The sequence below is a fragment of the Bombyx mori genome, chromosome 10, assembly GCF_030269925.1.
Source record: "Bombyx mori chromosome 10, ASM3026992v2".
In the NCBI taxonomy this organism is placed as follows: domain Eukaryota; kingdom Metazoa; phylum Arthropoda; class Insecta; order Lepidoptera; family Bombycidae; genus Bombyx; species Bombyx mori.
In genome coordinates this window covers 14,643,936-14,670,766 of record NC_085116.1, presented here as the reverse complement: position 1 = coordinate 14,670,766, position 26,831 = coordinate 14,643,936, and the positions used below count along the sequence as shown (strand labels likewise).

The window sequence follows — 26,831 nt, the reverse complement described above, 5'->3', positions numbered from 1 at the left end:
GCGAATACCGATAACCACTCAGAACCCCCCCCCCCCCTCACCAATCGGAACGGGTTATGTAGTAATGTGCAGGATGGTGCCAACAAAACGCTGTTTCCACAGTCCACGTTGCTATCCACACAGCCGAGGATAGGCAGGAGTGGCGCTGGATAATCCAGGAGCAGGAGAAAGTTATTAGAGGAGACCATGACCCTCAGTATTGAGGATTATTGATGCAAACAAGATATTAAATAATAAAAAAGAGTGATTAATTTTTTTTGATTAATATTTGAGAAGTTTATGTTTAAAAAAGAAATGTATTTACATTTAGTCACATTTTAAGACTCCTTATTTTATTATTTAATTATTACTTACTACAAACTAAAAATATATATAGGAAAAGGAACTTCGAACTGGGATCCATTCGAAGTCTCTCACTTTTTTTGTGCGTCAGAACTTTACCTAAGTAAACTGATTTTGTTGATTCCTTTTATGTTTTTATTTCAAAGTAGCTGCTTCTCGTGTGGTCCCGTTTAAGTTTTATCAAAATCTGACCGCTAGTTTGTGTGTTATGTTTAATAATGGATATTCTATCTACTTCCACTACATTGATGATATTAACATTTTAGTCGCTTTTTTTTTTAAATTTTTTGCTAAATAATATTTTGTTTTATTTTTTCCCTCTCAATGTATATGTAACAACAACACAATAATGAAGCCAGAAATGATATTCTCGAAAATTCGTATAAGCAGGTGAAATTTAGAACATATAGTTTTCCATTATTGTCCATACAATTCGGAACTGTTAAGTTCTCACCGGAATGCGTCTCAACACATTTCACTTCATGCCAATTACCGTTCTATTCAAAACGTACGTACGAAACTAATTAACAATTAGAAGCCCAGCCAAAACCGATGCTGTGTCGCCGTGTTGTTTTGCACTCATGAATTTCGAGCGCAGTAAATGATCAGTAATTTCAAGCTGCATACGTGACAGATACCTGGTGGTAGGACCTATTGTGAGTCCGCGCGGGTGGGTACCACCGCCCTGCCTATTTCTGCCGTGAAGCAGTAATGCATTTCGGTTTGAAGGGTGGGGCAGCCGTTATAACTATACTGAGACCTTAGAACTTATATCACAAGGTGGGTGGCGCATTTACGTTGTGGACGTCTATGGGCTCCAGTAACCACTTAACACCAGGTGGGCTGTGAGCTCGTCCACCCATCTAAGCAATAAAAAAAATTAAAAAAAAAGATGCAAGAAGAAAGCTACACATTTGTACCAGATATATTATCCGGCGATTTCAAATGTATTAGGATTTTGTTTATCATATTGATATGGGTGAACCAGCTCCCAATCTACACGGTTTTAAATAGTTACCAGTTTTTTATATACAGATTAGATGGGTGTACGAGCTCACGGCCTACTTGGTGTTAAGTGGTTTTAATATTGTTCTCGAGACATGAGACATGAGTTGTAAGTCCCACTGTTAATACAATGGTTATCCCACTCTTAAAACCGAAACGCGTAAACGCTTCACGGCAGAAATAGGCGGAGTAGTGGTATCTACCCGTGTGGACTCACAAGACCAAGCACTAGTAGATATTACCAGTCCATAGATATCGATAAAAACATCAATACGACCATCTACCTTGAAACATGTCGTCCAAATATAGTATAAATAATGGTTTTGAAGTTAATACTGATGAAATAAATTTGAGTTTGAGATATGACCGCGATTTAGATTGCTGTAACTGAGCAAAAAAATATCTTCGGATAATCATAGATCGCTGTTTCCTCTGATTACTGATATTTGAATTAACGTTAGACCTAAAACCAATATCGTAATTAAAAAAAAAGTTCAGTACAACTTTGCATGGGTTAAACAATAACCTTAGCGCGATAATTTTGAAAGGTGTGCCGCATTTTTTTTTTCTTCTATTACCCCGTCTGACTTTAGACAAGTGTTTAGCTGTTTAGACAACACAAGAACACATTATGATAAACGAGGCAATAGGTACATGAGATATTTCCCTGTTCCTGGCACCGGTTCAATGTTAGCACGACACTTGACATTTTAATGTTACAACTACATACACACATTGAAGCCCGCGGTCTCTTCTTCTCCAGATTTATTATCCGACATACGAACGCGGAAAAATCGAATATCATAAATATACCGAATGTAATTTAAATAACGGTTGCCTTCGTATAAAATTTTACCGTTCATATTTATTTATTGCTGGAAGCACGCACACGAGATTATGACTGATCCGGTGCTTAATGGCTATGCCGGGCCTCAGATTAGAATGCGCGAAAGCTATCATGGTATCTAGATGACTGATTCTCGGCAGATATAGGTACGTGGGATAATAGTACCTTCCTCTGGGGATTCAAGGTTCAAAATTGTTTACAGTAACGGGCAAGCGGCAGCTGAAAATCCTTAAATACTAATAAATACACATTGCTTCACAATGCTGAAGGAACAGCGAAGAGTTCATTACAAAGGATATTGTAGGCGGCGACTTGGCTCTGCCCCTGGCATTGCTGAAATCCATGGACGACGGTAACCACTCATCATCAGGTGGGCCGTGTGATCGTCTGCCTACAATGGCAAAAAAAAGAAAAGAAAAAAAGGTCTATGTTTAATTAGAAAACGATATTAGTCGTTTCAAATTGAAATCATTTTATTTTTGTTTATTGAAAAATTAAGGAAATACGATCGCGTGGTTTCATTTCGGTCAATTTATTTGACAGCAAGGAAGGTTGGAGGGCAGACCGCGCGAGACCACGCTCTTATAGTGGACCGACCAGGTCATCAGATTGTAACTATACTGAGATCTTAGAACTTATATCTCAAGGTGGGTGGCGCATTTACGTTGTAGATGTCCATGGGCTTCAGTAACCTGTTAACACCAGGTGGGCTGTGAGCTCGTCCACCCATCTAAGCAATAAAAAAAAACCAAAGTTACAGTGGCAGGTCCCTTAAATGAACGCAGCAGAATGACCTGCAGCAGGATGAGATGACGGGACATTGCAAGTCATCAAATTCGCACCCTTCTAACTTATCTTACAGCAAGGAAGGTTGGAGAGAGACCGCGCGTAAGAACACTCTGGTAGTGGACCGACCAGATCATGGCTTCGGTGGGAAGGTCCCTTAAATGAACACAGCAGAATGGCCTCGGGTAGGAGGAGATAGTGGGACATTGCAAATGACTCATGAAATCTGCATCCACCAATGCCACATAAAACAACCACGATTATTATAAAGAAGAAGCCACTAAAGAATAATGTTACAGAAATAAAATCTGGTAAACAGTACAGAAACTAAGATAATTTCAATTGTCATAAAAGTTTTAGTTTAAAGAAAGCATTTGTTTCCATAAAACACAACATCAATGTGCCCGATTCAAAGTCATATGTCTAAATATAAATTGTCACCACTGTCACCGATCTGCCAACGGACTGTCAGTTCTCCATAATTTTAAACTTCACGGACACGGTACAGCTGTTACAAGATTATTCGCTTGATTTACATTTACAACTAATTACGCTTTAATATTGAAACACGAGAGAGAAAATACATGACCATACGCAATATTAGAGATACGGTTGAGTACTTATTTTTGAAAAGCTATTAATTTGATCGGCGTTGTGGTAAACGTTCGTTATTGTACTGAAGCAGGTTGTTTTAAAATAGATTATAATATTTATAGACGCATTCACCGCGAATGCAACTATAAATTTACACGATTTAGACAAAGACAGGTTTCAATTGAAATAGAGATTGCAGACTAGCGGATAAAGCTAAATAAAATATTGTTACAAAAAGCATGCACACCAAAACATAAATAACATTGAGAATAAGTCAACAGACATGTATTGTAAGTACAACAGGCGGTTTTATGGTTAAAAGTGTCTCTCGCAGAAAGCCGTTTTCACATAGAGAAAGTCTGAAGAAAATACCAAGAATCAGACTACACTCAAATCATTACTGTGAGTTTGTCTATTCTCTACAGAATTGCGCAATTTAGTGTTATCTGTGCAGCTACGATTTCGAAATTCTAATGCCATAATAGAATATGACCTGAGCTGAGTTTATGCTAATCAAAATAATTAAAAAAAAAAACACCAAGTGAGCTACGAAAATAAGACGTCTAACGTAAAATTCAAATAAAACCGACTAATTATCTTTATCTAATTTGTATACACGCTTTATCTTCTATATCGTTCTCCCACTGCTGAGGACCGCGACCACATGTGACGTTCTTCCACTGTGTTCGATAATGGGTGGCAAGGGCCGTATGGTACAGACTACCACAAAGTGCATCTCTTACTAGATCTGACCATCTGGCTGGTGTTCTGCCAACAGCGCGCTTGCACTCTATGCGACCCGCAATTATGAGCTTCTCTATTATTCATGTCTGGGAGACCGCATGATGTGTCCGAAGAAGCTCATAACACGTTCCCGGCAGATGGAAGAGAGCCTTTTTCAGATTTTTTTTTATTTTTTTTTATTGCATAGATAGGTGGACGATCTCACAGCCCACTTGGTAACTGGTTACGGGAGCCCATAGACATCTACAACGTAAATACGCCACCCACCTTGAGATATAAGTTCTAAGGTCTCAAATGTAGTTACAACGGCTGCCCCACCCTTCAAACCGAAACGCTTACGGCAGAAATAGGCGGGGTGGTGGTACTTACCCGCGCGGACTCACAAGAGATCCTACCACAAGTAGAAAGGATGTTTGATCCTAATCCTCCTAATGCTCATAAAAAGGAGGAGCTAAACACGCTTTATGGATGCACAGTATTTGGGGCACGAAAATGTGTGAGTTAGTTTCACAAAACGAGAAAGTAGTTGCGAACTGTATAGGAGACGAAATCGCCCGTGACGCCGTTCTATTTCTGTAGATTAGGGAGGAAACGATCGACCTTGCCGACACCGGCGTTTTCGGATCTCTTTCTGCAACTGTAAATGTTTCGTTTAACTTTTTTAGTGATTATTTCAAATTATCCGTTAGCGAACACATTCGTTTTATTGTATTTAAATGGCGCGTTTTTTTTAAAATTTCTATTCCTTTTGTTTTGTTGATATATTGACTACTGGCCTTTATCGAAAATAATTTACAATTATCCGTAATCACTGAAATTGTAAATAATTCGAGAAATAATATAGTATGTAATGTCAAAAAAACGCGAAATTAAACCATAAACGTACTTTTACCAAATTATTTAACACTAAACTAATTTTTAAGAAAAAACGTGATTTATAAAAAAGACTTCTCTCCTTTAGTTTTATTATTATTTCCTAGATTTCCAAGCAATACATCGAAAAACAATCACCGTGCACATTACAAGCATATTACAAGAAAAAAGTTTTTCTTATAACGCGTTGAGGCGCTCCGGATAGAGTCCCTTCCTTTATTTCACGTGAAAGTCCCGTTTTTGGATCAACTTGTAATTAACACCACAATCGAAACAATACGAGCTTTATTTTTGCAGCGGTTTACACAGTTATAACACTTTTTATTGCTTCGTCTTATTTGGCGGTAAAATACCATCATGTCACAGACAATCTTCTTTTTTTTTCCTTTGGTGCGTTCCGGCTCACGCATCTTAAAAAAAGGTGCATTTTTAAACGCCACAGCGTTCTCGTTCTTTCATCGCGTTCCCCAATTCTAAGGGCCATTACTTTCACTGAGCACTTATTTGACCTATGTTCCTCTATTCCTCCCTGTGCCCTGCGCAGTGGATAACGACACTGATGCTGGAGTCCAATGTAGTCTTAATTTAATTGGACCAGGGCATGGGACTACGATCGGACTAGGTCCCTCTCCTTCCACTTTATCGGCGATGATAGTTTTTGGAGATCGTCACCCTTTTTCCTCGCAACGTAACCATGACTTATGTATTCTGAGTGTTTTTTTCCCGTCTTCATATTTAAGAGGACGGTTCGTATTTGATTTAAAATTCTTATGCTTCTCGATTTTTAAATTCATTTATTCATTCATTGTTTATAGGTTTTTCTATCATAGAATTGTATCAGGTGATGAGTCAGGTGAGGTGATGAGTAACCAATAACGTATGACAACAACTTTCCCCTTCTTCGCCGCAAGCCCTCAACCGAGTCAGCATGATGCATGAGGATACACGGCAACAATTAGTGCTAGAATTCAGGAAGTCAGGGAGTCACGGCACGAACTAGACGCACAGTATACGAAACTGTATAGTTACTTAAGCTAAAATTAAAATATAATAAAAATTTAATTGTAACAGTCAACTCATTCGCCATGATCTGCTGTACCAATTTTCAAATTATTATTTTGTAGTGAAACTTCTTTATGAAGTTAATTTTTTTACGGACGAAACGCAATAATTATAATATTAGCGACACAAAAATGTGGGACGTTTTTATTCATACACGTTTGACTTTATTTTATTTTCATTATCAACCCGTGGAAGCCTCTTATCCTTTCAGATCTATAGAAAATATCGAAGCGATTTTTATATCAACAAAAAAATCGTACATGACTAACTATATAGTCCACGGAATTTAGTTCACATGCGCCTATGAACATTAGAAAATTACGTTACCGAATTCTATTACTAATCCATAAGCAGGTACAAAATAATAACGATATATCAAACTAAACGGATGTTTGAAGTTAACAAATTGTTTTTGATAACATACTGAATTAAATGTCTGAATTTGATTGATAACAAGGAATATCACTGGGTCTGTTTCTGAAAGCTTTTGAAGTATTAAGGATATGTCCGGTGTAGATAAATACTTTTTTTCCTTAGTTTGGTGGACGAGCTCACAGCCCACGTGGTGGTAAGTGGTTACCAGAGCCCATAGACATCTACAACGTAAATACGCCACCCACCTTGAGATATAAGTTCTAAGGTCTCAAGTATAGTTACAACGGTTGCCCCGCCCTTCAAACCGAAACGCATTATTGCTTCACGGCAGAAATAGGCGGGGAAGTGGTACCTATCTGTGCGGACTCAAAAGAGGTCGACCTCTTCCCTCTCTACCTTGCACTACCATACATCTCCTAGTCATTTGCATCTCCTTTCTACGAATCACATGTCTCTGTTGTGAACTGAACTGTTGATGCGAATCTATACTTTTTATACTTAGTATATAAATCTACAGTGGTTTTTTACGGATGTTCCGTTATAACTACTGAAACAAGCATCCGATTGACTGGAAACTTGGTATCCATATAGAAAATACATGAATTTAAAGGATAAGCTAATATTTATATGAGTGTTGGACTCCTTAATAATAATAATGACAATAAATAATAATGTTAATTTTAAATGCCCAGCGAAACGGGCGAGTACGGCTAGTACCAAATAAAACGCAACTTTAATACAAAGATCAAAGTCGCGTATTAAGCGAAATGTCTCTTAAACCAAACAGCCTTTCACTCCGCCATATTATTATCTAAAAAAAATTGTCTCTTTGAATAAATTTCGAATAGGTATATTATCTATATTTGACTCTCTTGGTTGACAAGGTTACCGACCACCACTATGCCTAAGGTATATTGGGAAAACAATGGCAATAGTTTGTTAAGCACATACTCGGTAATATAAAAACAAAACTCACCAGATCTTTCGGTGAACGAAGTTTTTTCTGCGTAATTCCCGTAGCGGGCACTGCTCAAGTCGTCGAGTAGGGTGTCCAGCTCGCTCAGGTTCCCTCGACCACCGGTCCTGCCGTAGCCTGGCGATTGTCCCACGTTGTAACCGGGCGTGTGGGTACTGTAGTTGCTTTGGACGGTACTCGTATATTTGTGCGGAGTCATCTTCTCTGAGTGGAATGAGCTTGTGTTTTGGTAAGTTGGCTGTGGACAAAGGACGAACTTATAAAAACTTGAGTAGTTTTTAAAATTTTAACATTTTGCAAGGTTTCATAAAAATCAAACGTGCAAAATATTTTATTTGCGTAATTGCTAGTGATAGATCGATTTTTTTAGGCTGTACGAGTAGGTAGGTACCACCGCCCCGCTTATTCGTTCTTCGAAGCTGTCATGCGTTATAGTTTGAAGAGTTGGAACAGTTTTTTATTTTTTATTGCACAGATGGCTGGACGAGCTCACAGCCCACCTGGTGTTTAGCGGATACCGGAGCCCATAGACGTCTACACCGTAAATGCGCCACCCACATTGAGATATGGGTTTTAAGATCTCAGTATAGTTACAACGGCTGCCCCACTCTTCAAACCGAAACGCATTACTGCTTCACGGCAGAAATAGGCGGGGCGGTGGTATTTACCCGTGCGGACTCACCAGAGGTCCTACCACCAGTAATTACGCAAATTATAATATTGCGGGTTTGATTTTAATTACACAATATTATTTTTTCACCGTGGTAGTTAATCGTGAACGTTTGTTAAGTACGTATTTCATTAGAAAAATTGGTAGGTACCCGCCTGGGATTCGAATACCGTTGCATCGCTCGATACGAATGCACCGGACGTCTTATACTTTAGGCTAGGAAGACTTCGAAGAGATTATAGATTTTAGACTATAATATGGTGTTAGTGGAGTCATTCCTATTATATAGTCTATGAATACCGGTTTTTTTTTTATCAGGAGGAAATCGGAGTCGTCGGAGTCGGAGTCGAACTGACTAAAACCTCCTGTCGCTCAACAACCAACACCAACCAACCAACCAAACCTCGCATGAGACAGAACTCATGAAAAGGCAAAGGGGGAAAAGTGAAACGTTTAGTGCGGAGCACATCTCTCCCATCACCCTCCCCCTCGGGACGCCGGACTGGCGTCACGACCACTAGCCCTCTCGGTCGGCAGACTGTCCGAAGCCCGCCTAGATGGTGCCGGTTAAACTGGGTATGAATACCGGTAACCACTTAACACCAGGTAAGTGCATGACCCGCTACACGCACTACAGATAGCGCATGAGTCGATAAATCAAACAATGCAACAAACTCCTCATTGAAATACAAAAAAGCTTTTTAATATTCGGTATTCAATAATGACCATTATACTATACCTATACTCTAACTATTATTAATAACTAAAGAGATTTAAAATCATGCATCTCACTGCAGTAGGTATTAATGAAAGAATTTGGTACTGGATCCCTATTTTAAATAACAGAGCCATCTGTATCGTAACTTGGGAACTTTATAGAAATTCTAGATTGTATCAAAACGATAACAGATGGCGTTATTTTCGTAAAACCAATCAAATTATAGGTACAGTCTGCAACAACAGTTAATTTTAATATCTTGTTCCGTATGTAATAACATCATCATAATATAATTTATAAGTAAGGACAGCGTCGCTGTTACATATTGTTATACCTATTAAAACCAAACGAGTGTGTGTATGTATATTCAGTCAATGTCGTTCCCACCTTGAAAAATATTATGTCAAGGTGTATTTAAATGAAACAAATAATTAATTGAACTAAGTAAATACTCGTACAACAACATTTGTTCCTTATCACACATACTAGTTGCTCTCTGTTACTACACAAACAATATTTCCTTATTGTCACCATTTTAGAAGCACGTCTTCCTCGCTTTCAAAATTGTTTGGAAATATTATTATTAAATGCAGTCAATAGAAGATAAGGGCCCGCGTGCTTAAATGTTTACCGAATCCACTTATCCTCAGACGTGAGTTCGAAATCTTACTTATATTGTGTAACAAAATCCCCACCCTTCAAACTAGACAGCTCTGAAGTGGCTGAAATACGCAAGTTGGTCATACTTAACACCCTATCACTACCGCGGTAAATGTATCTTGTCTTCTTCTGTATATTCGTATAACACACTGAGAACAATACTGCCTTTTCTCATATGAATGGCTTAGCTGACCACGAAACAACCCTTCCCATACCCAACCCACTGAGTTTCTCGCGGGATCTTCCCAGTAGATCGCAATTCCGATCCGGTGGTAAAATTTGCGAAGTACTGCTCTTACTAGGGCGTGTTAGTAAATTCTCTCAGGTTGGGCCCGTGAGCTCCACCCATTGACGCCATCTTGGAATAGCCTCTTAGGCTACCAGTGAATAGATGGAGGAACAAAACAACAATCTGACGCAGCTATACGATTCTCTTACATGCTATTATTTGCTTGATCTCTATGTATGTAAGGGAATCCAACCCTAAGCGGTGAGATTTTGCTTAAGCATTTGCACACATATCAAAACAAAGAAGACAAGTGCCAATACAAGAATTTTATTACTTTGGTCAAAGTATTTTAGTAGTCGTCGTGGCCTAAAGGATAAGACGTCCGGTGCATTCGTATCGAGCGATGCACCGGTGTTCGAATCTCGCTGGCGGGTACCAATTTTTCTAATGAAATACGTACTCAACAAATGTTCACGATTGACTTCCACGGTGAAGGAATAACATCGTGCAGTAAAAATCAAACCCGCAAAAATTATAATTTGCGTAATTACTGGTGGTAGGACCTCTTGTGAGTCCGCACAGGTAGGTACCACCGCCCCGCCTATTTCTGCTGTGAAGCAGTAATGCGTTTCGGTTTGAAGGGTGGGGCAGCCGTTGTGACTATACTGAGACCTTAGAACTATATCTCAAGGTGTGTGGCGCATTTACGTTGTAGATGTCTATGGGCTCCAGTAACCACTTAACACCAGGTGGGCTGTGAGCTCGTCCGCACATCTAAGCAATAAAAAAAAAAAAAAAAAAAAAAAATATACCCGGATATAATGATAATCATAGCCGGGGATAAGACACATGGCCACCTGGGCCCAAACTAGAATTCCTGTACTATGGAAACCAGAGACTGGTATGCATACTCATATACTCATAACACTTGTTTATTGCCTTTGTAGGCAGACGAGCCCAAGGTCTACCTGATGGTGAGTGGTTACCGTCGCTCATGAACGGTAGCAATGCGAGAGGTACAGCCAAGCCGTGGCCTAGCGCTAAGTACTCTCCGTAAGTTTCGTTTGAACACTGTGAAGGTGAGTTCATTCCATAGTCTGATGGTACGTGACAGAAAAGGTCTCTGGAAATGCACTATGGATAAACGCAGTGGTACTAAGTAATATGGATGTAATAATATGGAAATAATAAGTAGTATGGATGAACTCTACTCGGGAGGCGGGCAGTGCGATGGTAAAAACGAAATGATGGGACTATCTCAAAGAATTCCTTATAACACTCGCCATAGAACACCCAGAAAAAGAAAAAACAAACATGTTCATCACACAAATGTTTCTCCAAATATGGGAATCGAATCCACGACCCTCGGCTCTGAAGTCTGCAGGAACGCTAACCAACTGTTACACTAGCAAGTAAGTCGAAAAGGATAAAAATATTAATTAAACTTTCTATACTGTTGTCTGTGACACCGGTTTTTTTAAATTTTATAAAGTATGTTTATAATGGGCGTGTTCAGGTTAACAATGAACTTTCTTAATCATACAAAAAATTAACAGCATCCATTCAGGGCACGATTTCATTTGATTCTTATCTTGAGCACACAAAACATAAGCCCCGTGGACTTCTTATCAACAAAATTGTTTCATAACGAATCGATCAACAAAGCTGATAAAACTCCACGCACGGTATCTGATGAAACATGCCTATTTTATAATCAAGATAAACAAGATCTTTTGACTTGTGTCACTTTTTCTTTTCTTTTCAATTAACGTGGCAGCCAGACAATCTTGCACCCCATCTCATTTACAGGGTCAACCGTTTCTGGCGATGCCAGGAGCGCAAACAAGCTGTTGTCTACTCACTTAGGACTCTTTTCATTACTATGAAGGGGTCATATCATAGTTTTAGGAAAACGCTGGAAGTTTCCAGAAACGGCTAGTGCATGTCAACAGTTATATGTTCACGTTAGGAGAACGCTAATCGAATTACTTTTTGAGCGATTTCTAACCATTAACAATCTACTAATCATTCGTCTATCAGCAATACAATGACTAGTTCCAGAAAGGGCTGACGCATGTTAATTCTTCTTTATTAATAATTGTAGTTTAAACTCAAAAATGATTGCGACGTTGAAGTCGCAGTGGGCAGGACATATTGCTCGTAGAACGGATGGCCGTTGGGGCCAGAAAGTTCTTGATTGGCGACCGCGTACCGGAAGACGTAGCGTGGGTAGGACTCCCACAAGATGGACCGACGATCTATCGAGGTTCACGGGGATCCGCGGGATGCAGACAGCGCAGGACCCGTCTTTGTGGCGAGGCTTGGGGGAGGCCTATGTCCAGCGGTGGACGTCTGTGGGCTTATAAGAAGTTAAACTCACCGAAGCAGGTTTTGCATAATCCGAGCTAATATTCCTAGATCCATTGATGGATCCGTAGCCGGTGGAGGTGGGGGAACTCAGGCTGCCTGACGAGCTGAGACGGCCCGGTGAAGTGCCTCTGCCTAGAGGAGACCCAGTTCTGCCCGGGGAACTGGTGCGACCGCCGGGCGACGTGGTCCTGCCGCTGGGGCTGCTGACTCGGGCGCCGCCAGGGTTGATAGAGTTCTGGAGGTCGGCAAGCAAAGCATCTGGAATTGAAAAGGATTATGATTTTTATAATGTGTTTACGATATGAAATTACAAAGTGAATGTAAAACACGTTTTTGACGAAAATTTAAGCTTTGAATATAACTAGTCAGGTCATAAGTACTGTCACACAGTTAAAACTTTTCTTTTAGAATGCTGGCCACAAAAAAGTTTATTGAATTCGAATTTCGAATTGTTCATGAAAATAAAAATGTATACTTTTAGAATTTTACTCATTTTTAAATATGAAGTGTGGACGCTTAAAGAAGACCGTGTTGCAGTTATTGCGTTGCATCGTTGCGGTTACGCGCCAATTCAAATTTTTAACATACTGAAAAATTTGAATTTAACCAAAAGATTCGTTTATCGTACCCTCAATCGATACAATGAAGACTCTAGTGTAGATGACAGGTCAAGAAGTGGTCGCCCTCGGTCTGTTAGGACTCCAGCAGTGATAAAAGCTGTGAAGGCGCGAATTCAAAGACATCCCAAATGTAAGCAAAAACTGTTGGCCCTTCAGATGGGGTTAAGCAGAACCACGGTGAAAAGGCTTAGGGCTTCGGGCATATCGAAGAAAAACAGGACATCGTTTGAATGCTCGTCTAATGGACCTGAGACTGAAGAGATGCCGCGCTTTGTTGAAGCGGTACGCGGGAAAAAAATATCGGGAAATTCTTTTTTCGGATGAAAAAATTTTTACCGTAGAAGAGAGCTACGACAAACAAAATGATAAGGTGTACGCACACAGTAGTGAAGAAGCGAGCAACTGTATTCCGTGTGTCCAACGACCTCATTTTCCATCCTCGCTCATGGTATGGTTGGGAGTTTCTTATTGGGGCTTAACAGAGGTACATTTTTGTGAGAAAGGTGTAAAAACGAATGCAGTTGTGTATCAAAATACAGTCCTGACGAACCTTGTGGAACCTGTTTCTCATACCATGTTCAATAACAGGCACTGGGTATTCCAACAAGATTCGGCACCAGCTCATAGAGCGAAGAGCACACAAGACTGGCTGGCGGCGCGTGAAATCGACTTCATCCGGCACGAAGACTGGCCCTCCTCCAGTCCAGAATTGAATCCGTTAGATTACAAGATATGGCAACACTTGGAGAAAAAGGCGTGCTCAAAGCCTCATCCCAATTTGGAGTCACTCAAGACATCCTTGATTAAGGCAGCCGCCGATATTGACATGGACCTCGTTCGTGCTGCGATAGACGACTGGCCGCGCAGATTGAAGGCCTGTATTCAAAATCACGGAGGTCATTTTGAATAAACTTTAGTGTCATAAGAATCTATGTTTTGTTAAGTTCATTTTGGTATATGAATGGTTACATAATGAATAAACTTGTTTCAATTATTTTACATTAAACATGTGACAGAATTTATGACCTGACTAGGTATATTCATATGCATGTAGTAGTAAAAAGCGGTTATTTCAATATTACAAACAGACACTCCAATTTTATTTATATTTTAGGTATACTTAGTCTGGCCATAAATACTGTTACAATTAAAAATAAACATATATTACATTTGAATTTGGAATCTGTCATTTTTATATGATATTTCATTGAGTTTTCTCAAAATATAGATATAGAGAACCAAATCGCTGTGATTGCATTACACAAAGTAGGTATGGAGCCAAATGAAATTTTTAAAACTCTCCATACGCTTGGTATTAGTAAAATGTTTATGTACCGGGCTATTAATAGGTGCAATGAGACCTCCTCTGTTTGTGACAGAAAAAGATCTGGCCGTCCACGTAGTGTTCGTACGAAAAAGGTGGTCAAAGCAGTAAGGGAAAGAATTCGAACAAATCCTGTCCGAAAGCAAAAGATTTTATCTCGGGAGATGAAGATAGCACCTAGAACCATGTCGCGTATTTTAAAAGATGACTTAGGACTTGCAGCCTATAAGAGACGTACTGGTCATTTCTTAATTGATAATTTAAAAGAGAAAATTTATGTATTAAACTAACACACTGTAAAAGTAATAAATGGTATTTGCCATAGATTTTTTTTTGTTTTCCTTTGTAACAGTATTTATAGCTAGACTAAGTAGATTTATAGATTAAAGGAAATTATGTTCATTATATTACCTATTGTGTTTACTGGTGATTTAAAATTAAAACCTAACGGTTAAGGGAAAAAAAATAAAAATCTATTTATTTATGTGCATTTTTATCCGGTGATGTAATCCATTTTAGACGCGACTGGTTTTAATTGGATGGAATTAGTGTGCGTCGCAACTGCTGTTTTAATAACGGTTTGTAGGCAGCTTCTTCGTGAGCAGTATACGCAATTATAACGCCAGATCGAATTTATTACGACTAAAGAGCGGATTGGTCATAGAAAATAGCCTTGTTTGACCTAGAACACGATTTAGCACTAGATTCCTTTAGTTTCCGCGAATCATAGATATATAATGAAGACTATTTATTTCTATGGTTTAGACTCGCGTTTTTTATTGTCATTAAATTATTTCCGATGTATCGAATACTTTATAACTAATTTGGTCACACGAACGAATTATGACTAGAGCATGATGTTTGGAGAGAAAGTCAGGTAGGGGATGGCATTTAGGATCTGGAACTATAATAGAATTATATTTTCCGTTTCTCGCTTTTGTTAAATCGCGTGAATTCTATGGACGATGATTATTTTGAGATACAATTATTAATACATACATACTACATACATATTTTCTAAGGAAATTTTGGCAATTGCATTGTAAGCGATCAGTCAGATCTGGTTAAGAGAGCGGTTGGTGGTAGTCTTATACAATGCGGTCTATCACACCCATGACTGAACACTATGGAGGAAAGTCACATGTGGTCGCGATCCTCAGCAGCGAGGGAACGATGAAAAAGAAGAAGTAAGCGATTAAAGTATGTAGAGCTTATTGGCTTATATTACGGCCTTCTGGTGTAGTGGTAAGTGACATGGTCACTACACAAGGAGGTCGCGGGTTCGAATCCCGCCAAGGGAAGATATTTGTATGATAAATATAAATGTCTTTTCCAGGATTATGGATGTATATTAAATATATGTATGTGTATAATAAAAATGTAACATTTATATCCGTTATCTGGTACCTGTAACACAAGTTCTTTACGAACTTATCACGGGATCAGTTAACGTGGCGTGACTGTTGGTAAATATTTATTTATTTATTTATTGATTTTTAAGTATCTCAAACGAACACAGCCTTTGATTCGAATCTGATGTCCAATCAACCAATTTTCTAGATCCGTCGAACTAATGGAGATACTCTTTAATTCCAAGAGGGATTTCAAAAATATACATACATATATACATATTTGCATTGTACAACCGCAATTAAACGTATCGTCCGAAGCCCTGGTTATCGCGAAATCCTTTTGTACCCCTCAAGACTTGTCCAACAACTAGTTTGTATTTTCGGTGGGTTCATTGACTTTCGCATGCCACCTTTAAGAGTCCATGAAATGTATTAGGCCACAGTATCGACAAAATATAGATGTGACCTTAATTGAAATGGTTCAGTTTACCAAAAAGGTAAGTTGACGAAATTTGCAAGAATCTGATATATCCGCTCCGGATGAGTAATGAATGAGTGAGAAAGATACCTATTGAGAAACCTTTTAAACACGAAGGTAGGGGTAACTGTCAAAAAACAAAAAAGGATACATGACGTCCCCGTCTCTAGTTGAGAGCGTGCGAAAGAGATGGCGATAAGTTCCCATTATGCATTATCCTCCACTTTCCATTTTGTTACGTGATTGTACAATCCAACTGATTCTTGTGTTTTAGTCACAAAGATGTATTTTAAATACGTTTTGACGGAAGTACTTCCGCTATTCTTTATGTCTCAAAGTGTACAGCGGAATTGATGTTGGAACATCGATGATCGTTTGGAGAGCTAGTGGCCCGCTACACAGAGAATCGATCTTTCACTTATCCCTGTGTGAGGTCATTCCCGATCCTGCGGAAAGAATGGAAAGCAGTCGACGTCGCCCAACTCACGTCACGTCATCTCGGATCCTCCCGATCCACTAACGGTGCTTCTAGGTACTTCAGGCACCGGTCACCGTTTTCGTCGAACCCGTCGCTTGCGACGAAGGGCTCGACGAGTAAATTAACCCTCAGACACAGCCCACTGAGTTTCTCGCCGGATCTTCTCAGTGGGTCGCGTTTCCGATCCGGTGGTAGATTCTGCGAAGCACGACTCTTGCTAGGGTTCGTGTTAGCATCGTCGTCAGGTTTGAGCCCCGTGAGCTCACCTACTAGTTAGGGTTACGCTGGAATAGCCTCTCTAGGCTACCAGCTTAGGTAGGAAAAAAAAAAGTGTGAGCTGGACACAAAATTTAATTAATTACAGTCAAACCTGGATAAGCGAGAGTTCAAGGGAGCACAATCTCATTCTCGCTTATAGAGGTTTCTCACTAACCCGATTTTCTCGCTAATGCTCCCTCTGAATTTCATTTCGCGATTTTCCGGATTCAAACGCATTCACTATTTTAAGTTTATCACTTAATGACAGTACTTTAATTTTCCGTTTTGACATGATGCAGAACAGAACTTTCATTCGCAATTGATTAACGATAAATTGAGTAAGGCCGACAAACAGGACGGTACTCAGACACACGTGTCCAGTCGAAAATAATGCGATAAAATAACAATTTTATTTAGTTCCACGAAATAGAATAGGTTCAATATTGACGAGAAAAAAATACAAAAACAATGGTAGGAAGTTCCACGAAAGTTAAGAATGAGTCATAAAATAGCAGATGTTAAATTTGTAATTTGTTTTGTCATTTGTTCCTCCTAAATAATATAAATAAATAAAGCTCGACTGTCGCTTATAGAGGTATAGATAAGTAGCAGTCTCACTTACGGAGGTCCATGAGGGAAAAATGACTCTTACACAGGTTTTTGTTTCTCGCTAATAGAGGTTTTGGGAGCTTAAAATGACGGGTCCTGGCTATTACTCTCACTTATAGAGTTTTCTCACTTATCCAGTTCTCGCTTATCCAGGTTTGACTGTATTTGATATTTATATTTTATTTATCGGTTGCTTCTTTGAAATCACCCCTTAATGGTAAGCTTTGAATAGGACGAACAAAATATGAATCAGTGTTTTGTTTACTAATTTACCCCAAGTTAGTAAAGAAAGTGAAGATACTATTACGACCGGAAGACGAGGTTACAGTACCTACTGGTGGTAGTTGTTGCTCGAAAAGTCTAAAAATATACCTTATCGGTCACATCTCTAAACGAGATAAAGAGACAAACATATATCGTGACCATAATTTTTTTTTTTACTAAAACTTTTTCTTTCACGTTGCTGGTGATAAAATATTTAATTAATTTACCTAAACCTTCCACGGCCTGGTAAACCTCGGCGTATTCGGCTTCAGTGTCCGTGCTCGTTTTAACTACTTTTCTATACATGTCATCGTTGACAAAATAATGTGTATTCGACATTTCGATAATATCTTGACACTCTCGAGATATCACACAAATTTTCAAAAAACACCTCAAAACCGTTTTTTTTTAACTTAAAATTTCGATTCGAATCGTATGTTATTCGAAAAACCGAAAACTTAATTGGAATGTTAGAGATTCTATATTTAAATTTATCTCTCCCAACTTCGTAAAAGCGCGAGCGACCGTCCTCTTATGGCGCGATACACAACTGAACAACATGAACACAACTGATTCATATCAGCCGTGGAACGCAAAAATCGCTCTCGGCTTAACCGCGAAAGGCTCAACACATTGTTCGCATAAGCATTTGTTTATTTATCCTTTTCTTTGAAGCGCTTAAAGCGCTATAATTACGTCCATCCTTTGGTTACGTCGCTGTGTAAACTCATTAACATTCGTACATATCGGTCGCGATAATCGACCGTGATTCAAATTCGTGAAAGATTTTGGACAAAAACGAATTTAAAGTTATATAGTTTGAAGGAAAGAGGAAAAATATAAATATTCCGCATCACCAAATACGACGTTCTGGAATTAGCCAATGAAAATTAATTGAGTTATGTTCCTGAACGGACTTCAACATCCAATACAGAGCTACATATATATTTTTGTAATCTGACGAAGCATGTTGCGGATAATAACATGTACTTTTAGGTTAAGAATATTGTGTTCTTTTTTTTTATAATAAATAAATTAATTTTATTTATATTTTCGCAGTTAAGTGGACACTGTAGTTTGAAAACATCTCAAAACAGAGAGAGAGCAACAGAGTATCAACGGCTAGCCCAGCCTTTAAATGCATAACACTTTACGTACTCACCTCAGTAATAACGCAAAACCAACAAACATTCTACCAATTCCTTATTTGCGTAATTAATTTTGAAATTATGGCTTAACGAAGCGCTTTAACCGCTTGAAGGTTCAATCCTGAATGAACTCGCTGACGCCGACCACGATAATGAAGACCCGAGGCGTCATACGATGACGCTGTCTCAGGAATGTATGTCTTATTGCTGCTTGGAGGTACTTGCAAGGATTAGGTCGATAAAAAAAAACTTAGTAGTATAATATATTTATACTAAAGATTTCGTTCCTTGTCAACTGTCCATGCAGCTATATTATATACCTACTCGAAAATTACCACAGCTCTAACAAAAAAAAAAAAGAAAAAAAAAGGAGCCGCGAACAAACTTTTTGTTATTCGTAAATTCTTTCCTTTTGTCAAACTATACTTAGATAAGATTTACGATTTTTTTTAAATGTATGTTTATCCGTATTCTAAGCCGCTTAGCCGCATGAATATTGTACATTTTAATATTGTTTTTAAACCAAATTACATCTTGGCTAAGTGAGTGACATATTAAGGTAGAATTGAAACTTAATTCATCATCATTCATGTGGCATTAACAATAACGAGAATAATGAGAATATATAGCCCTGAGCTGGGCTTCAAGCATTGTAAATAATTTAAGTTTCAAATACTTTTTGCACAATTTACAATTGTTCCAAAATAATTGCATCGTTTGTGTGAAATTGTTAGGATAAGTTGCGATTATTTGCATTCGTATTTTCTACTACTTTTTAGTAGTCGATTAATAGGTTACAATTAACGATTAATATCTTACATTACAATTAAAAGCATTTTATTTTTATTTTAATATCATAAATTTAGTACGCTTGGACATTTAACAGCACTCTCCATACCCGATCCTGTGGACCGAATGGTAATCAGTCGACGTCGCCCTAAGCACGTTATTACGGATCCTCCCGATCCATTAACTGTACTTTTAGGTACCTCAAGCACCGGTCACCGTTAACACCGAACTCGTCGCTTACGACGAAGGACTCGACGAGTAAATTAACCCACAGACACAGCCCACTGAGTTTCTCGCAGGATCTTCTCAGTGGGTCGCGTTTCCGATGCGGTGGTAGATTCTGCGAAGCACTGCTTTTGCTAGGGCCAGTGTTAGCAACACTTCCGGTTTGAGCTCACCTACTCGCCCGGTTACGTTGACATAGCCTCTCAAGGCTATCAGCTTAGGTAGGAAAAAAAGCCCTCTAATATTAGGTCTTGGTTTTTTTGCCTACCTATCTTCCAGTAGCCTCGAGTGCCTATTCTGGCTTTACCGTGAGTGGTGGGCGAGCTCCCGGGGCTCAACCTGAATGAATTTGCTAAACCCGCCCTAGCAAGACGAATTCTTCGCTGAATCCACTACCGGACCGGACACGCGACCCACTGAGAAGGTCCATCGAGAAACTCAATGGATTGTGTCTATTGGCGGTCAGAGTATATAGATCGTTCCGCTGTATCGCCAAGGACTCTTTCCGAACTAATGCTAATACCTGAAGACATGAGTGAATGAAGGGGGATATAATAAAATTTGTAATTTTTAAGAAAACGGACAGCAATCTTTTGTCACTTGTACTTTTTCTTCGTACATAACTCTTTTATCACATGAAATATCTAAAAATAGCCTTTAAACCTAGAGTTTTAAGGTCTAATATGGTTAATAAGCACATAACACCTTCATTAAATGACAAAACTTAAAAATCTTAAAAATGGTACTTAACCCCTTCATCCACTTCAACTAACTGCCTTTGAAGCACTGTTAGTTAGTGTCTCGAAAATACAAAAACGCCTTACGGTTTTATTAAAGCAATATTTTACTAAGAGATTCAATAAGAGTATCACGGCGCGGTTTCTGACTGTGGACAACTCATAGGCATTAGAGAAGAGCCAAAGAGGCAAGAGAATAACCAAATCTATGTCTACTGTTAACTTTTTTTGCCTATCTAATCGTTTGTAGCCTAATAGGCTATTTCAACTATGCACGGACCGCAGCTGAGCTACCGGCTCGACCTGAGCGAATTCCTAACTCGGGCCCTAGCAAGGGCAGTGTTTCGCGGAATCTACCACCGAATCGGAATCGTGACCCACTAAGAAGATCCGGCGAAAAACTCAGTGGTTTACGGTTCACGGTTAACGACCTTTTACGCGCTAATTTAACGATAAAATAATATAATAACATGGTGTAACAAAAATCAGACACGTCTAGTCATGTCTATTTCTGCAGTAATTCAAACTTGAAGGGTATGGAGGTTGTTACAAAATATTATTACTTTAAGCTTGCGACTTAAAATTATTGGTTGCATTCGGGCTATAATGTTTATGGCTCTACCTTAAAATCAAATGGACCGTGAGCTGGTTCACCCGTCTAAGCAATACATAAAAGACCTTTAAAACAACTAAGATAATCTAGTTGAAATATTCCATAAATCCAGACAAATAAAAACCTAAAATGCATTATGTACACTATCTATACTAATATTATAAATAGGAAAGATTTGTTTGTTTGTTTGTTTGTTTCGAATAGGCTCTGAAACTACTGGACCGATTTGAAAAATTATTTTTCCATTAGAAGCCGACATTGTCCCTGATGAACATAGGCTACTTTTTTTAAAAAAAAAAATATTTTATTTTTTTCGTTTCATGTGTGTTTTAATGTTTCCGAAGCGAAGCGAGGGCGGGTCGCTAGTAATATTATAATTATATTAGGATTGTAAACAAAATAAGGCCGTAACCGATACGAGCAATAGTAAACTATGGTCTAAGTATTGATAACAATTTGCGGTAGTGTCGCCGACGCCCGACGCCGCAAGGTTACCTGTCCACGTTTGACACTTCGCCTTGATCAACCGATACGGGCAGGTTTGCGCGTTCTCTTCGATACGAAAACTTACGAGAACTCAATCACAGAATATAAAAGCATAAAGGATCTAGTTTTTATTTTTATTTCCCTCGACGGAAAGACGTGACGTTTTATTAATACGCTTTTATTAGCTTCAGACGTAATATGTATGTTAGTATATAACGGAATCTTTGAACATGATTTTGACATCCCGATTTAACTCGAAATTTGGTATAATTATTAAGGATCGATGACAATTCAATATTAAAAAAAAATTGAAAAAAATAATAATTGAAAAAATTATAATTCAACTAAAAAGTCATAATAATAATAGTTTAAAAAACTAACAAAACACGCTTTTATAGAAAATCCAAATAAAAAATAGAAAATAAATTTAGCATGGTATCAGTAGTAATAAATATTTTAAAAACAGATATGAGTAGAAGGGTTATTTTGATAATATCCTGAAAAGCACCCCACGCTTTTTTACAATAAAATCATTTTTTCTTACTTACATTATTTTTAATTCGAATTTATTAAAATTTATTTTCTTTTTTTTTAGTTGGATTTTCTATAAAAGCGTATTCTGTTAGTTTTTTAAAATTATTATTTATTTTATTTCTCTCGCTCACAGACACGTGGTCTTAGATTGTTACAGGACTACGGACTTAGACGTAAATTACATCATCAACGTTGAGATATGAAGTAGCAGTTATATTGTATCTTATAACGGTTGTGTGGATTCCGATAGCACTACCCCTTTCCCCAATGCTGTTAAAAAAGGCGACTAAAGGATTATATTCGATGAAGAACCGACCGCATGTTCTGTGTATCGCCAACCATCATTCACTTGTAGGATATATTATAACCCAGCACGGATAAGTAGTGCCATCCTGCATATATCTGATAAATAAGAGTTTTCCACCAATGCAACTGAAATTTTTGTTTCAATAAGATCAGTGTGATTAGTGCGAGTTTTTTAACGTTCTCGATAGCGTAAAAGTTAACTCAAATTTGTATGGAGTTGGAATGTTTGACGCTAGGGGCGCTGTTCCAATATATCGCTATCGAAAACGTTAAGAAACTCCCACTGAGCACACTGATAGTTGCCATACCCGAGCTGGGCCATTTAATGTCTATGTTAATAAACTATGAGAGATCAGATTTAATAATTTGTGTTAACCAAGAGGTCAACGTTACGTTAGCTCGATAAGGTAAGGAAAAAAAAATTAATATTTACATAGACAACTATTATAATGTACTCATGATCTTAAGTGAATACATTTTTGCACATCGACTAATTACGCAACATTTCTTTACCACCGACAGCTTCATTAACAAGCATCCGATATAGAACAAGGCCGCACAACTGAAGCACTCTCTGACTCATAACTTCGTTCGTTTCCAGCACCGACCCGATCTACTCACCTAGATATGCACTGAAATCCGCGAAGTATCTCCTCCAATCCGACGATCTCAGCTCGGGGGGAGTCGAAGGTCCTCTCTCCACGCTGTACTTCCGTTCGAGTACAGGAGAGAAAGAGACCGATTTGGGGGATGCAGAGCGCGTGCGCACCGTAGCCATCCCTCTTGTTTAGTATATAAAGCGTTACGTGTTAAAATTGACGGGCAGTCGTGGTCGGACCGCGGCTACAAGAAGACTAGTTATTTTTGGTGTAATACAGGGTTATCTGAACGAGCGATGACCGTTGATAGCGGTGTCACACTGCGAGCCAGACGTATGAGTTACGCGACGTTCTATTCCCGTCAGGTGGTCATTTCCGAAATAATATTTCATAACCGATCACGGACTGACTTCATTAACCCATTTATTTACGATAGAAGGTGAGAAGATGGACGTGGGCCGCGCAGGGCTCGCGCGTCCGACTTACATAAGAGACAAGTGTGTCTGCGTTGCGTGGGCGGGCGGCGCCCTGCAATAGTCAATCGCGGAACTCACGTGGTCGCCGAGAGTAAACAGAATTAACCCGAATCGCGATTTTATGGCGGAGTAACAACAAATTCGTATTAGCGGCCGATGCAGAAACTGGGTTACTAAGGACAAAACTTAAATTAAGAGTTATCGGTTTTTTATAGAGGTTCTACCCTTTTTTTGTGTATTTTGTACATTTTCATGATTCTATTTACTAATTAGTATCAAAAACAGCGGTTTTGGTTACCGTGGATTTCTTAATAATCATATCAAAACAATAAGACGATAGAAATACTAAGAATTTCTAATTTCTTGAATAAGAAGCCCAATGTACTGAGTGATGTGACCATCTCGAATTTCGAATGCCACATACCAATTTTTTGAAGAAAAAACCAAATTACCAGCCTTTGTTCACATTTTCATGATGTAGGAATAAAAATCCCACAAAACATAAGCCCTTCCGTAATTACTCATGTTGGTGGCGTATATAAAAGTCTGCCGGGGTAAGAATAATTATCCTGTTTACTTTAACAATGAAACAATTGTGTGCTCCTGTCTGAAGAGAACGACAGCCATTATAAAATACAATTGAGGCTACGACCTCATGTCTCATGAGAGACAATAATATAACGATGACTATAACGCTGGTAAATTCTACCACAATCTACCATCATCTAGGGCAAGATACATTTAAAAAATAAATCCCGAAATTAGTTCAAACACGCAACATAACCAATGAAGTGTGTTCCGTGGTTAATGATGTGTCTAATGATTTTATTACTCCTAGACGCAGTCGATGTCAATAGTCGTAAATTTTACAGATCAACGCTGTCTTTGTCTTGTGACCTATTAATGATCAGACAAGACTTAAAATCGCGTACAGAGATACTTTAAATTACATTACATATACCTATATATTAAACATGTATTTGTGTACTTTAACAAAATTGGTTAATTATTTATTAAAAAAATAAATTGACGATTGATTTTTTTTTATTGCTTAGATGGGTGGACGAGCTCACAGCCCACCTGGTGTTAAGTGGTTACTGGAGCCCATAGACATCTACAACGTAAATGCGCCACCCACCTTGAGATATAAGTTCTAAGGTCTCAGTATAGTGACAACGGCTACACCACCCTTCAAACCGAAACGCATTACTGCTTCACGGCAGAAATAGGCAGGGCGGTTGAGCAAGCAGGGAATTTTTTTGCCAGTCCGCCTATTTCTAACGCGAATCATTCAGCGGTTTGCGATCTGAAATACAATATCAGAATACTATTGATATTTTATTCGCATTTAAAAATTGTTCATTAAATAATCATAGTTATTAATATAAAATTTTCGCAAGACATCTTCTTGCATTTATCACTATCTTCATAGTATCTCGTGAAACGAAGGAATATTGTGAATTTTTAATACAAATTAAGACTGCACCTACTGAATATGTATTTACAAATAAGTAAAGAAATAACAGTTAACTACCGTTTTCACCTGTGTTTCTCAACAAATTTTCTATTTCTCTATTAGTAGCCACTGACAAGCTTTTGGTGTTATCGATTAAAACATTGGAAATTGATTAATTTTTTTTATCTCTACAATGAAACAATTTTACCAATAAAACAAAAGAGAAAAAGTAATGCATAAAAATAATAAAAATCTAGAGGTGTGAGCGATAACGATTTGGATTACCCGACGAACAATAATTAAAGTAAATTTGCTATTCCACTACCGATCCCACACTTGGAATTCAGACCACAAACAGTACAAAAACCTCTTTGTGGAAGCAGTAGATTGATTACAAAAACAAATGCAGTTTTTTTTTTTTAAAGAACATCTCTTTGTTCGTTTGCCTTAGTGGGCGACGCCCATCCGAGTGGGTCGCACCCACCAGCCTACTCGAAGGCCATATTGAACCATAAAATACTACATCATGTATACGTTTTAAAAAACTGAATTAAGAATAGAAGATATTAATAAATCTTTATATATAAAAATGAATTGCTGTTCGTTAGTCTCGCTAAAACTCGAGAACGGCTGCTCCGATTTGGCAAATTTTGGTCTTGAATTATTTGTGGAAATCCAGAGAAGGTTTAAAAGGTAGATAAATATGAAATTGCTCGGAATTAAATAAAAATATGTAACAATTTTGTTTTTCCTTTGATGTGTCCCGCGTCAGACGAATTCCTTTTGTTTGTTTGAAGTTTATTTTATACAAAAATTTTGGTATTTTATTTATCGATTGAGGCACTACGAAGTCTGCCGGGTCAGCCAGTCATCAATATAAATCTGACAAATCGTAAGCTGACGAATGTTTATCACTTGAATGAGCAACGATTTTTAATTGTTTTCGTGAACAAATGCCTATGCGGTCCAATCATTTGTTTACCATATTTTGGGAAATTTTGATAAGACTCAAGGCACCGATGAATTTCAAGTTACCTAAATTTCTCAACTGACCGATAATTCATAACGTGATTCAACGTCGAATGATCATCGAAAAACGAACGATGTATAGATGTACTCTAAAACAGAATTTACGTACGCGCCATACCTAATCAATGAAATGAAAAATTATCGGCCATCAATATTTGTAACTGCGATAATTGAATTTGGCAGCGGTTCGTTGCCTAGAAAGCGGTAAAGTAGGTTCAGCTAATCAATAGAGTTTAGCATATGTAAACAAAGTCGAAATACCTCATGTGATTTTTGAAAATGATGTATCCGAATCATCACAATTGTTTATTCCAGATTATCATTTCGTAATGATAATCCGTAAATATAAATAAGTACACTAACTAGTCCGATAAATAAGTCCACTAACTCATAAATATGTTTAAAGTTAACATAAATTGAAGAATGATAATTCATTAAAAACGTTGATCTGTCATTACGGCTCAACGAGTCGAAACGGGTCAAGGTGATAACAAATACCCGAAACGGATCTGTCTCATAAGACTTAGCATGGTGATAAGGTTTTTGCTGTACACTTTATAGTGATGCTTTGGGAAACATGAAAACAAAATGCGTTGAAAGTAAAATGTTTCTACGTTGCTATTAGGAGTTTTGAAAAGTGTGTCTACGGGGAATCTCGTGGTTGAAAATATATGACGCGAACATTGACGTTGCGGACTTTTGACCGGTTGATTTTCAACTGTAGATTTGAAAGTATATCTGGCGTTGCGATTTAGATTAGGATATCATGTGATGGTATATGATAGACAGATTAGAAAAT

At 38.2% G+C, this 26,831-nt stretch overlaps 1 protein-coding gene across 11 annotated transcripts in view; it reads right to left on the bottom strand.

The window, feature by feature from the left end:
* Positions 1-26,831, bottom strand: part of LOC101742617 (paxillin) — an 85,082-nt gene that overhangs the window by 18,244 nt on the left and 40,007 nt on the right. For 6 of the 11 annotated variants that reach the window (XM_012693036.3, XM_062670719.1, XM_012693003.4 and 3 more), the window contains 2 exons: positions 12,262-12,509; positions 7,605-7,842 (listed from right to left, as the gene is read on the bottom strand). In XM_012693036.3, the coding sequence (XP_012548490.1) occupies positions 7,605-7,842; positions 12,262-12,509 (486 nt within the window). Of the gene's footprint in view, positions 1-7,604; positions 7,843-12,261; positions 12,510-17,861; positions 18,231-23,093; positions 25,399-26,831 lie in introns of those variants that run through there. The other 5 variants (XM_062670715.1, XM_021353360.3, XM_012693068.4 and 2 more) reach the window with 5 other exon arrangements.